This window comes from Crocodylus siamensis, chromosome 15 (genome assembly GCF_052110815.1).
Source record: "Crocodylus siamensis isolate JL-2025a chromosome 15, ASM5211081v1, whole genome shotgun sequence".
Taxonomy (NCBI): domain Eukaryota; kingdom Metazoa; phylum Chordata; order Crocodylia; family Crocodylidae; genus Crocodylus; species Crocodylus siamensis.
This window is the reverse complement of record NC_143409.1, coordinates 48173315-48187992: the sequence shown is the minus strand read 5'-3', so window position 1 is coordinate 48187992 and position 14678 is coordinate 48173315. Positions and strand designations below refer to the sequence as shown.

The window sequence follows — 14678 nt, the reverse complement described above, 5'->3', positions numbered from 1 at the left end:
AGCACCTGCCTCAAGCACCAGCCAGGGAAGACCAGAGTGATGCTGGACACAAATGGGGCAACATGTGGAAGGACGTGCTGGGACACTGTCCTTTCATGGCATTAAATCCATACAGACCTCGTCCATTAAAGTCATGTCAAATCTCTAAGCATAGCCAGAGGGAGAAAAATTTATTTGGGTGGGCTGACTGTGCATGCGTACCCTCGCCCAGCCCCTCGGGAAGTTTGTAGGTGAAGGGCCGGGGGAGGGGCACGGGAAGGGCCGCCGGGGGCAGGCGGGGAGCGCATTCCCCTGCTTGCTCTCCCACGCTACACCACACCACACCCTGGAAACAGCAGCTGGGATCTGTTTGCCCCACGATCTGGCCTGGCCGGGGCCCTATACACGATGTAAAATATTAAATTTCACAACTAATTGCGATTAAAAACTAGCTGCAGGGTTTATCCTCAGCCATTCCTTCCAGGATTAAACAGTCCTTTTTTTCCTTCCAAACTGATATATGAGATTTCCTCTTGCAGTTTCCCTGGCTGGAAAGTGAAGGGATCCCATACAGAAAGTTGGAGCAATTTCAAATCCAATCAAGTGAGAATAGAGTCTGCTCCTAAAGAGACAGTTGCACGTCCAACAAAATGCGAGTAGAGGCACCTAGGAACAGAGGTCTTGAACAGCTTCAAAGGCCATCCAGTTTAGTCCACTCTTCTGTTGCAGAAATCTGCTATGGTTCGTTTCTCGGGAGGCGAAAAAAAAAACTCTCAGTCACAGACACACTCCCTTAGCAATACAAAAGGTATATATTTGCAAATAGGGTCAGAGAGAGAGACAAAAGATCAAACACTCTGCCCCCGGGCACAATCATTAGCAGGCTTTTATCCCCTCTCTTCTGGCACGTGTACAGAAGCAGGAACTCTTACAACTCATTTCTGGTTCATACAAACATGCATGTGAATACGTCAGATCATGCATCCCATGTGTATTATAATTAACTACTTAAGTATGCGGGGCGGATAGACTTAATATGTATTAGGTTATTGCGCGTGCTTAGAAGGGACCCAAGGTTACTCAAGGTTCAACCTGAAGGCTAAAATGGCAATTACTCTTATCTCAGCCTAAGAACTGTGGGAGCCATGAAAGAAAGTGTGATTTAGTGTAACAAAGAGATAGTAAATTTGCAGAACAAAGAGAGAGTGATACCTTAGTACAAAGAGCCCTTGGAGTTTTCCCTTCAGTTTCCAACCCCCCCTTCCCTCTCTCATTAAGGAGACAAGGAGGGCTGGCAGCCGTGCTTATTCAGAGGACAACACTATTGATGGGAGCTAACAGCTATTGATAATGCATTTTTAATAATATTTCTAACACTTCTACTGAAAAGTCGTTCTTAACTGTTTTCACGCTAACGTGAAACAGACCTCCTTCTTCTTGCTGCCCTCCTAGAGGTAGAAAGTGAGGATACCTGTAGCAAGTTCTGAGTGACAGTCCCCGAGGGCATCTTCTTTGTAAGTTGCAATTGTACTTTTCTGGGCTGGAGTACAGCTGGGAGGGATCGCCAGAGGTCATCTAGTCCGATTTCCTGCCTGAGTCAGGTTTGCCTCTATCCAGACAGCCCAGCCCAGCCCAGGTCTTCTGTGCTCTGCTCTCAGGCAAGTGTCAGACTGACACCGCCTAGCACTACAGAAGAAAGAGACTTGGGGGTCATCATTGACCACAAGATGAACATGAGCCTGCAATGCGATGCTGCAGTTAGTAAAGCAACCAAAACGCTGGCTTGCATCCATAGATGCTTCTCAAGCAAATCCCAGGATGTCATTCTCCCCTTGTACTCGGCCTTGGAGGCCACAACTGGAGTACTGCGTCCAGTTTTGGGCTTCGCAATTCAAAAAGGATGTGGAGAAGCTTGAGAGAGTCCAGAGGAGAGCCACGCGCATGATCAAAAGTCAGGAAAACAGAACTTATGACGACAGGCTGAGAGCCATGGGGCTCTTCAGCCTGGAAAAGCACAGGCTCAGGGGTGATCTGGCAGCCACCTATAAGTTTATCGGGGGTGACCACAAGTATCTGGGGGAGCATTTGTTCACCGGAGCGCCCCAAGGGACGATGAGGTCGAATGGTCATAAACTCCTGCAAGACCAGTTCAGGCTGTACATAACGAAGAATTTCTTTACTGTCCAAGCCCCCAAGGTCTGGAACAGTCTGCCAGCGGAAGTGGTGCAAGCACCTACATTGAACACCTTCAAGAGCAAATTGTTTGCTTATCTTGCTGGGATCCTATGACCCCAGCTGTCTTCCTGCCCTTTGGGCGGGGGGCTGGATTCAATGATCTTCCGAGGTCCCTTGCAGCCTTAATGTCTATGAAATCTATGAAATGCTTCAACAGGTCAAGGACACCCAGGGCTCTGCTCAACATAAGACACATAAGAGCTTTTGTGCTGTAGTTCACCACTGGCTGGAAAAGGTCTTTCTTGCAAAATCCCACCACAGATACAATGTCCGTTACTGCCAATAAAGCCTCCTCTGCACTCACAGTGCTGGGCTGTCCATACCGTAGCGTTCCTTGTGCCGTCACATTTTCTTGCTCTTTCTATTTTTCCTTGCTGTTCACTCTTCCCATACTGAGGTTGCTGGCTAGGCCTTGCATCCATTCTGGCTGCAGAGTGGGGATTTGGTGAGAGATAATAAGGGACTCAGAGACAGCGTGCCCTCTACAGTGCAGGGCCCTTGCTATGCAGGGCCTGGGGCAAATTGCACCAGTTTCCCCCCACTCTGGGCAGCCCTGCCTAGGAACATAGGTCTGGAAGGGCCTCTAAGGCCATCCAGTTCAGTCCTCTGCATTTCCAGGCACCCCTTTTCCAAAAATTTCCTAACAATGGCCCACTGCAAACTTATAGAACAAGTACAACAAAACTGACCAAAGAGCAACCCCCCAAAAATGGCACAGGTAAAAGAAGGGGACATGCAGGCACTGAGACTGCAAGGAGAGAGAAGTTATTGAATATATACTCAGAGGATCCAAGGAAGCGGAATATATCTCCTGCTGCCTTTGCCAGTCTGACGTAAGTGAAAAATCTTGATCCCTCATTTGACAATTGGCTTGACATTGAGCAGAGGAGCAGAGCAGCCTTACGATGAACCTTGGAGGTGTCTACATATGACCATGGGGACCAGCCCATCCCAGGCACTGCCCCCAGTTGGAGGTGTGGCCACTGTCCAAAGCAAATTAGGGCTAAAGCCCAGGAGCTGTATGACAGGTTTTCCTTCCACTCTTCTACTGAAAAGTAGTTCTTAACTTTTTTCACGCTGACCTGAAACAGACCTCCTTCTCCTTCTTGCTGCCTTCACGGAGATAGCAAGTGAGGATACCTGTAGCAAAGTTTGAACGGCAGTCCTTGAGGGCATCTCCTTTAGGACTGGGAGATACGAATCCTTTAAAGAAGCCACCACAGACTGGCTGTACTGGCAGCGCTGGTGATCGTGGACTGCTTTGCACATGCTCCATTTTAGATGGAGGCAAGAGCAGTGCTGAGAAGTCTCTTCTCTATGCTGTTGGAGAGGAGACTGGTTAAATACAAAGGACATTTCATTTCACTGTCAAACTGGAATAACTTCACCAAACAGCTGAGTCACTAGTAACCTTTTGATTGAAGAAGTTCATTTATGTATGCAGGGTCCAAAGGTTGAAGCCCAGCCCAGGTCTGCTGTGCTCTACTCTCTGGCAAGTGTCAGACTGACAGATAGAAATGTTTACGTGTTTAAACAAATACTTCAACAGGTCAAGGACACCCAAGGCTCTGCTGAACATAAGACACATAAGAGCTTTTGTGCTGTAGTTCACCACTGGCTGGAAAAGTTCTTGTTTGCAAAATCCCACCACAGATACAATGTCCGTTACTGCCAATAAACCTCCTCTGCACTCACAGTGCTGGGCTGTCCATACCGTAGCATTCCTTGTGCCGTCACATTTTCTTGCCCTTTCGGCTTTTCCTTGCTGTTCACTCTTCCCATTTGGGGGGTGATAGCTAGGCCATGCCTTTATTATGGCTGCAGTGGGGTATTTCGTGGTAGATACGAAGGGGCTCAGAGAGTCTGAGCAATGACCACTTGGGATGAAAGAAAGGTGAGCAAGATTCTTAACACAATGGAAGCTGCTATAAATTAGGCTAATTTTATGCTCCCAGCTTTAATTGGAAAGGAGATGTCTCCCATTTACTCACTGTGTGATTAAATACATTATTGGAGAGGTACCCCATAAATCTGTAATTCTACTGCAAGTGAGCATCGCCTAGCACTTCTGTTGGTTGACCACCTGGTCGCACTAGGGAAGATGATTTTCTCGAGGAATGATAGATCAACACTAAACTGTGTAATGTAGTGTTTAAAATTATGACTTGCTCTTTAAACCTCAAGGAAAATTCAAAGAAAGTTCTATCAAACTTCCATAATCCTCAGTAATTTCTCCATCTAATTTTTACTCTTTTTCCAGGGCTGCCCATAGCAAGCTTCTCAATGAAAAAATTGGCCTTGTTGGTGCAGAGCAGGTTTCCCTCCCAGCCCCATTGAGTTGGAGTCTCTTCATCTTTGGCTGTTGTCACTGAAGTGTTTCACTTACAGTTGGTGGACAACATGGAAAATAACAAGTGTTTTTTCCCCACAAAAATTCTCTTTCTTAGAAGAAACTTTGAAAATGCAAATGCTTTGACCAGCTTTAATCTAAAAGTATATGAGGGAGAACTATTTCTGCAGTGTTCAGGGACAGCCAGAAAATCACGTGCCCTTTTCCTCTCCTCGAACAGGCTCTAGTCCCTTTCCTTGACCAGAAGAGGCCTCAATCTGCCCAAAGTCACTCTCCACTGGAGAAAGTTCAGGTGAAGCATCGCTGCCCTATTGCCAGGAAGCAGCTTCCTCATGGGCTTTCCTTCGCACACATGACAGTGGCATTAGGAGCTGCTGTAAGGACTGCAGACAGGAGACTAGCTGCACATTTTCCTGGTTTTTCTACATATGAGTACTAGGTTTTTAACCATCAGCAAGTGCAAGATCCCATTATTATGTCCTGCTGACTTTCTTTCTGACAGCCCTGCTACCTGACCTAAGGAACAAGTCCTTCCTGATCCTGAATGTGCTGATCTTGAGACCAAGACCCTCCAGTCAGGAACAGGGATATGGTCAGTGAGGAGCTGAATTCTTCAAGCTTACCTGCTTCTGCTAAAAAATTCTCATCAAGGGACCGAATATCAAAACAGAGTTTGGGAAAACACAAACCAAGAGGAAACAAATGTTGCATTGAGCAAAAATAGCTTTATATTCTGTAATTGTGAGGACATCCAATCACTGGGGAAAGAGTAAACAATAACAAGGGAAAAAGGGGAAAGAACAAAAGTTTATCCAAATCAAATGTATAAGTCCTTGCAATGCCTCCATCTCAAATTAGCTAAGGCATTAAGTATAAGCAACAGTGCAATGCAGGTCATTCCCAGTTTCAGTGGCATTTACAAATTCCAAGTTTCCTAGCTTGGGGTCATTTCTCTCCACTACCCAACATGCCACCCTCCATTGGTTCCCATCTAGCAGTTTCTGATCCCACAGTCCATAAAGGATCTGAAAGATAAGCGAGAGATTAGGCTTTCCGTTTCAACCACTTCCTGCCTTCTGTAGTCTGACAGTCCAACAATCCAACCCTGCACCTCCAGGGACATAGAGATTACACTTAATAATCTGAGGATAAAGTGGGTATTTAAAGGTCCTTTCTGCCACACTTTTCGTGTCTCAGTGGCAGAGCCGGAGCTGGGGTTCCTCAGTGATATGCTCCAGCCAGAACCAAGGGTAAATTCTCTCTTCAGCAAATGAGGCTTGTGAAAAGGTGAACATCGTGGTATCTGTATCACCACTGACAAATGCTACCCATGCCTCATCACAGTCTAGGCAGACCCAGATCCTCTTGGGAACCGGGCCCAAGGGGACCCACTTAGAGGTGGTCATAGCCCGGCACTTACGCAAGTACTGCTCCACAGCCCAGATCCCGTCGTCAGCATCACGGCCAATCCCTTCCTTCCTCTTTACAGATTCTCTAGAGACCCCTAGAGCCCACAAATCTCCCACGTCCCCAACCTCCACCTCCCAGTAATGCCTCCCTGAAAGTGAATCCCTCAGAGCCCAGCACGCAGGGAAGTGTAGTAAACCTCTTAGGGTTGTCAGGCCGATTCTGCCCTCCAGATCCTCTGTGTCTGGATCCAGAATCACTTTCCCTGCACAGGAGAAGAGAGAATCAGGGCATCAGGGCAGAGCTCAGTCCTGGGGGAGAGTTTGATCATGTCAGTGACAGAATCAGCCCCAGTTTGAGGATGAATTGGAGAGTGTCCTGCCCTCAAGATTTACACAGCCCTGAATGGAAGGAGTTTTGGGGCCTTAGCATAGGGTAGGGCAGGTTGCAGAGATGGGTTAGTGATAGACAGAAACACTTGGCTAGGTCCAGGCTGGGACTCAGTGTTGTTTCCCTCCTGCACCTCTCTGCCACAGGAGGTGGGGATTAGAGGCTCTGGTGGCACAGGGCATCCCAGCAGTATATTATGGAGCAATCATGCACACCGCTCACTGTCCCTTACAGTTTCTAGTCCTCACTGCAAAATCTCACCCTGCTCCACTTGCCCCAGTCCAGGACTCGGTCTCCCTCAGAGACATCCCCAGTTCAGCAGGCCATGGCAGAGACAACATAGACCACAAGGACGCAAGATAGGTTTGCTTTTAGATTTTGTACTGCTCATGAACAGGTCCTTTTTCTAAGTCCTGAGTGAGTAAAGACAGGATAAGTCTCACTATATGGTAAAGAGGAATGAGAAAAATATATACCCAAATGGCAGGGGAGGAGTGTGTGTGTGAATGTGGAGAAGAGGAATAGAGTATGGGTGTGGTGTGATGTGTGTGTGCGCATTATGGAAAAGGGTTAAGGACTGACCAAATGAAGAAGTCAACTGTAGTAAAAACAGAGAGGAAATACTGATGCCTCAAGTCCATGACATAGGAGAAAGATCATGGTCATGGTGGTTGAATGGAGGAGCAGAGACTTTCCCAAACTGCTCCCAGCAGCTAGTGTTGATGACTGTGGGTGGAGGAAGACTTTGTGTAGTGAATGGGAAGGTGAGAGAGCCCTGAATGATAACAGGAGGGAAGGCAGTCGGTGCCAGAAAGAGGAAGAATAGAGAAAATTGGCCCTGTATAGATGAGCATGAACACGGGAACTCACATAACTGTGCTCTCCACTGACCCACCATCACTACTCCAGTGCCTTCCAGTTCCTCCGTCTGCCCACTCTGGTTTCTCCACACCAGGCCTGTTCAGCTGGTGATCTCTATTTTGTTCGGTTGATATTCTTTCTAACTGTTAAAGCTTTGATTTCTATGCAGCCATGGTTTCTGGGCAGCCATGGTTAAACCAGAAATTTTAACTTACCATTGAAAGTTATCAAAAATATTCTCTCAGAGTTTTTTTCCCTTGGTTTAAAAAATAAAAGCTTCATCTGAGTCAGTTCCTTTTGTACCCAGTAAGATAAAAGTAGGGCACTCATTTTAATGAAAACTGGAGGGGAAAATGAAGACACTGGCAACCACAGGAGTCTATTCGAGCATCGGAAAATTATAACTGAGCAACTTAGTTGTTCACTAGGTTCTTTCCCAACACTTTGCTGCTTCCTTCTCCCAGGTTCTCCACTTTTACCATGACTCGGAGAATTGTATGGACCCCAGTGAGATGGGGACTGTGAGAGAAAAAAATACTCATTCTGGGCACAAATGGTTTTGACTCCTTCCATCTTGGTAAAAATATTCTCATGTCCCAAACTGTTAGTTAGTCCTAGAATATCGCTGTAAAAAGAAGACATTGATCTGTGATGATTTTTCAGTACCTGGATGGCTCATGGTTCTTCTCCACTCTGAAAGAAAATGGAAACAGGAATGAAAACTCCTCCTAGCAAAGGTTGCAGCAAAAGGACTTTTGCATGCAGACTGAAGTACTGCTGGATAGCAATGTGAATACTCTTAAAGACCAAACCAAGCCATTGTCCCTTTCTGCCATTGCTTCTACCCAGACACCATATATCAAAGTTGTGCTATGCCACAAGGTCCTGTTTGACTTCTCACCAAGTTTCAGTGACCAAACAGCATTTTACCTCATCTTCCTAGATGGAAAACTGCCTGAGGAATTCCTACTTGGGTCACCTCCCAGTTGCATTGATCTAATCCACTATATCGGAGCTGAAAATGAAGTCTCTCATTCTGCTGACTGTTTATCTCCTCAAGAGAAAATGTAAGTTTTCTAAGGCTTGTTATTGTCTGTTTAGTAAGGGAGTTTTCTTCTAATACTTTAATCTAACTTTATGGGAAATAATGCCCATTAAGAAATGGTGAAACCAGCTTTACCAGGTGCATAATACAAACCTTTCAGAGGCCCTAAAAAAATACCCTTGTTGCTAGCACATGCTGCAGCATCTCTTTGCCTCATGAAAGAGAAAATCTTTGTCCAGTGAAATAAAATGATGGTTATGCTTTCCCATGGTCATATGAGAAGTATCAGTGTAGCCGAAACATAGGAGTGCAGTCATCAGGATCTGGACTGTGCAGATTTTCATACAGGGGATGTGCAGGGTTTCAGTGTTCATATCAGGGTCAGTGTCATGGACCTGGGGTCATGAGGAACTTTATGCTGCTCTGAAGTATTTCAGGGCACTTTTACATGTGCTCCAGGGGTAATTGCAGGGTGGTGCTTTAAAGTGCCACTGAGTCTCTTGTATCAGCACCCCCATACTTAAAGAGGGTGGTTAGGGGTGCTTGAACTAACACTTAGTTGATTTAATTCAAGTGTCCCCAGTAACATTTTTAAGTGCAGGGACGCTGATACACACAATGCAAGAGGCTGCTGGAGTGTGGCAATCACCAGGCTCCAGCAGACTCAATTAATCGAGTCTGCTCCGACACATGGGATTGCAGCACATTGAAGAAGCCTCCACATTCGTGTGCAGGCACCCACAGATACTAAATGTAATGTGCAGTAATTTTGGTGCATTCATGATTGTGCAGATGTGCCCAGTTTGAGGCGTATTTGGAATCCATTTCTGGTTTTTGAGTAGTGCTGAAGAGACTGTGCTCTCATTCTGCCCCCAGGTAAAACCAGTTGGAAAATTGTTGGAGAATAGTTATATGTTTCTGTGGAGTTCAGACATTTATTTTTTGTCACCAGTGGCACACTAATGGAAGTCCCAAGTATTTTGTTTTTCAGATCCCTTTTTCCCAAAGGTGAATCCCTGGATGGTGGCAATGTGTGTGATGCTAGTGGTTTTATTCGGCTTATGGATGGCAACCAACCTGATATAAAAACTGCCGATTCCTTCACTTGATTGAGTAAGTTATTTTTGATCCAACAGGACAAGTTCTGGTGCGAATGTTCATATATAATGATAGAGTTTTCTATTTCAAACAGGCCGTCCTTCCCCTTGGAGCTGGTTCCAGAAAGTGGTGTTAAATTCTGTCCACTTTGGTCTCTCCACAGCACTCTGGGCTCAGGGAACCACCCTGCTGATCGACAAACCATTCGTATCCCTCCATCCTGATAGTTCTCAAAAGAAATTTGAGGAGCAGAGCCTAAGCCTAGAGGAAAATTAGGGGCATTTCTGTAAAAGTTATGATTTAATTTTGTAAACTGTAAGACATGGCGTTGAGAGCCTTTGCACTCAAGAGGATCGACTACTGTCAGTTGTGAAGTTATGCAGGGAAGAGCACTGGTATTTCAGTATCTAACTGCTATTCCCCTAGTTGCCTCATGGGGCTCCTATAGATGTGTAGGGAGCTGGCTGTGATGAGCTGGAAATCCAGTGTATCGCAGCAGACTCAATTAATCAAGTCTGGAGGACCACAGACATTAACGCACACCCGCAGACTTTAGTGTCACAAGAATCAGCATCCCCCACCCTGGGAAATGGTGGTGAGGTGTTTTGAACTAAAGCCCATTTGATGAACTTTAGTTCAAAGCACCTTGCTGCCATTTCTCAGCTTGGGGGACACTAATACATGTAACCCATGAGCGCTTTTAATTAGCTCAGCTTGCTAACTAAAGTGCCCGCACCTTGTGGAACACATGTAAAAGTCCCCATGGAGTCCAGAGCCCAAGTTAGGTGCTTCAGCTCCCTACCCACAGGATCAGGAGAGTCAGGCACCTACGAACATGATCCATAAATGCTACCAGCTAAATGGTCAACTTGGTTTTGGGCCTGATCTGGAAAGTCGCCTAGATTGGGCTTTGAATGTGAAATGGGCAGAACAATGTCTCATTTTCAGTGTCTGCGCCACTTAGACAGTTCTTGTTATGTCTAGCAGCAAAGGGTTAGGCTCCTAGAGCCAAATCCCATGTCACTTTACATGGCCAAAAGAGTTTTCCAGACTCGTAAGAGCCATTTCTGGTACTAATGCTTCATTTGAAGTGTTAACATTGGTGTGGTGTGGATGTAGAAACATCCACATAGCAACTCTACATGCTCAGTAGGTTGCATTCTGGCCAGGCAGTACATGGCAATGAGTGTGCATACAATGCGTATTCATAAGTCACAAAATTATATCCCCCCAAAATTCCCTGGCTGGCAGATTTTGACAGAGAAGAAGGAGGGTTGTCCTGTATTTAAGACCCAACAGTTGAGAGGTCAGGTCACTTGCCTGGAAAGAAAGAGACATGGATGCTAAGCCTGCCTCTCCTCTGCTCAAGGTGCCCAAAGCCAGCTGCCTCCTTCAGCAACAAGTGCCCATGGCCACGTGCATCCTTCTTTTATTGACCCCAGATGCAGGAAGGCTGCTGAATGACCAGTACCCCATGGGTAACTTTGTCCTTCTACTGGTTATCTAAGTGGCTACTTTTTAGTCATCATATTATGACCAAGGCACTTAAAGGGGCACTTAAGGGAACCCACCCCTGCCCCAGCCCTGGCACAATCTGTGGGCAAGGCAAGAGCCCCCAAGGGCACACTTGCCTGCCTGTACACTAATGCCAGGAGCCTGGGCAACAAGCAGGACGAGCTCGTCCTCCTGCTCAGTGCAAAGAAATATGATGTCATTGGGATAACGGAGACCTGGTGGGACTCCACCCATGACTGGACCACGGGGATAGAGGGCTATACCCTATACAGGAGGGATCGTGTTGACAAAAGGGGCGGGGGTGTAGCTCTCTATGTCAAGGAAAGCTACATGTCCCTGCAAGCTGATGTTGGCGACCGGCATGGACAGCTAGAGACCCTCTGGGTAAAAATTCATGGGGAATTCGGCACAGGGGACACAACGGTGGGAGTCTACTACAGACCTCCCACTCAAAGTCCTGAGCTTGACCAGGAGTTCGCCCGGGAACTGACTGAGGCCGCTTGCTCCAGGACCTTGGTTGTCACGGGTGACTTCAATTACCCGGACATATCCTGGGAAGATCACTCAGCTAAATCTGAGCGGGCGCAAAGCTTTCTCTCGTGCGTGGATGACCTCTACCTGACTCAAGAAGTCTATGGGCCAACGAGAGGCAAAGCGCTGCTTGACCTGGTACTGGCTACGGGGGACGACCTAATCGGCGACCTAGTGATCGATGGGAAGTTGGGTGACAGCGACCACGAGCTGATCACCTTCACCATCCGCCGTAAAGCTGGCAAGTCAGTCAGCAACACAGAAGTCCTTGACTTCAGAAAAGCCGACTTTGACAAGCTCAAGAGGCTAGTCAGTCAGGCCCTCAGGGACCATGACCCCAGGGAGTTGGGAGTTCAAGAAGAGTGGTTGCTTCTCAAGGAAGCGATCCTCAGTGCACAAGCTAAATCTATTCCAACACGGAGAAAAGGCAGCAAGAAGGCACAGCAGCCCCCCGGCTCTCCAGAGACCTAGCGGACCTACTGTGGCTAAAAAGGAAAGCCTACAAAGGATGGAGCATGGGATTCACCTTCAAGGAGGATTACTCCGCGCTGGTCCGCTCCTGCAGGGACCAAACCAGGAAAGCCAAGGCTGCAACTGAACTCCAACTAGCTTCAGGCATCAAGGACAACAAAAAGTCCTTTTTCAGATATGTGGGGAGCCGGAGGAAAAGCAAGGGCAATGTTGGACCCCTGCTAAACCAGATGGGGCAACTGACAACTGACGCCCAGGAAAAAGCCAACCTATTAAATAGGTACTTTGCATCAGTCTTTCATCAGTTACACGGGATGCCCATGCCTGCTATGGGACAGGGAAATCTGGGTGAGGGGGATCCCCTACCCTCCATCAATGCTGACCTCGTGAAGGAACATCTTGAGAAGCTGGATGCCTTCAAGTCAGCCGGCCCTGACAACCTGCACCCCAGGGTACTCAAGGAGCTGGCGAGCGTCATAGCCCAGCCCCTGGCACAGGTCTTTGAAAACTCCCGGCGCTCTGGTGTAGTGCCCGAAGACTGGAAGAAGGCCAATGTGGTGCCGATCTTCAAGAAAGGGAGGAGAGTGGATCCGGCTAACTACAGGCCCATTAGCCTGACTTGTATCCTGGGGAAGATCTTAGAAAAGTTTATTAAGGAGGCCATCCTTGAGGGACTGGCCCAGGCTAACATCCTAAGGGATAGCCAGCATGGGTTTGTTGCAGGTAGGTCTTGTTTGACCAATCTCATTTCCTTCTATGACCAGGTGACCTATCACCTGGACAAGGGAGAAGAGGTTGATGTCATATATCTTGATATCAAAAAAGCTTTTGATCTGGTATCCCATGATCACCTCTTGGCCAAACTGCCCAGTTGCGGCCTTGGCTCCACCACGATCTGCTGGCTGGGAAATTGGCTTTGTGGTCGGACCCAGAGGGTTGTGATTGATGGCAGTCACTCATCGTGGTGCCCTGTGACCAGTGGGGTCCCTCAAGGCTCTGTCCTGGGACCCATACTGTTCAACATCTTCATTAACAATGTGGACATTGGAGTCAGGAGTGGACTGGCCAAGTTTGCCGATGACACCAAACTTTGGGGCAAAGCATCCACGCCAGAAGATAGACGGGTGATCCAGGCTGACCTGGACAAGCTCAGCAAATGGGCAGACGAGAACCTCATGGTGTTTAACACCGAAAAATGCAAGGTTCTCCACCTTGGGAGGAAAAACCTGCAGCACCCTTATAGGCTCGGCAGTGCTACGTTGGTTAGCACTACAGAAGAAAAAGACTTGGGGGTCATCATTGACCACAAGATGAACATGAGCCTGCAATGTGATGCTGCAGCTAGTAAAGCGACCAAAATGCTGGCGTGCATCCATAGATGCTTCTCGAGCAAATCCCGGGATGTCATTCTCCCCTTGTACTCGGCCTTAGTGAGGCCGCAGCTGGAGTACTGCGTCCAGCTTTGGGCTCCACAATTCAAAAAGGATGTGGAGAAGCTTGAGAGAGTCCAGAGAAGAGCCACGCGCATGATCAGAGGTCAGGAAAACAGATCTTACGATGACAGGCGGAGAGCCATGGGACTCTTTAGCCTGGAAAAGCGCAGGCTCAGGGGTGATCTGATGGCCACCTACAAGTTTATCAGGGGTGACCACCAGGATCTGGGGGAACATCTGTTCACCAGAGCGCCCCATGGGATGACGAGGTCGAATGGTCACAAACTCCTGCGAGACCGTTTCAGGCTGGACATAAGGAAGAATTTCTTTGTTGTCCGAGCCCCCAAGGTCTGGAACAGTCTGCCAGAGGAGGTGGTTCAAGCGCCTACATTGAACACCTTCAAGAGTAAATTGGATGCTTATCTTGCTGGGATCCTATGACCCCAGCTGACTTCCTGCCCTTTGGGCAGGGGGCTGGACTCGATGATCTCCCGAGGTCCCTTCCAGCCCTAATGTCTATGAAATCTATGAAATAAATATCTGTAGGTCCCATGAAAATGGCACAGATACAAGTCACTGACCTGCTACCCTCAGTTCCATTATGGCTTCTGCATAAGAAATCCCGTCTGTAAGAGAGCAGTGATATGGCCCCTCATCCAACGGTCTAGTACGGAGAATCTTCAAGGAAACACGTCCGTCCATGAGGCCGTCTTTCAACAGCTCCGTCCTTCCGTGATATTCTGGCATCTGCTCGTCATACTGATCTTTCTCATTGTGGCAGAGGTGCACAAAAGTCTGAGGCTCATATTGGAACCACCTCACTTCCATGTTCTTCGCAGTTGTGTTGAGGAACAAGTGACAAGGCAACACGGTTTCCTGCCCCACAATGGCAATAACTGGCTGATCAGGTCCAGTGACCTTAAATTGGGCTGTGAAATGTATGAAGCAATAACTTAAGGAGAGAAGGAAAAGGAGATTTTCCACATGAATTACCAGGAGGCAGATACCCACCTTGGAGGAAATCAGCCAGAACTGGTAAAAGTACAAGCAACTGAAACAGTCTTCCCATGGAAAGCATTGTGGTGCAGACACAAGTACCTTTCCAAATATTTCAAGTGTAATGGCCTTTTCAGCTGCAGTACATCTGTGCAGCACCTGTGGCACCTCTCTCCACAGCTAAGAGCAGCTACAGGAGGCTGCGCAGATTTGTGGCTTCTCTCTCCACCCCCTACAGAGAGGGGATGTAGGGTTGGCTGGGGCAGAGAGCAAAAGAGTGCAGGATTTTGACTCTCCAGCCCCAAATCCTCCCAGCCTCTTCTCTCCCCATCACAGCAGGTAAGAGAAGGACTGAGGACCGGGGCAG

General features: G+C 47.6%; 1 protein-coding gene across 1 annotated transcript; it reads right to left on the bottom strand.

The window, feature by feature from the left end:
• Positions 1-9045: 9045 nt before the first annotated feature.
• On the bottom strand, positions 9046-14234 carry LOC149852647 (putative selection and upkeep of intraepithelial T-cells protein 1 homolog). Its single transcript, XM_090028397.1, has 2 exons — positions 13897-14234; positions 9046-9626 (listed from the first exon to the last, which is right to left on the bottom strand). The coding sequence occupies exons 1-2, from the start codon at positions 14141-14143 to the stop codon at positions 9046-9048; spliced, it is 828 nt and encodes a 275-aa protein (XP_089884523.1). The 5' UTR covers positions 14144-14234.
• Between the last annotated feature and the right edge of the window lie 444 nt (positions 14235-14678).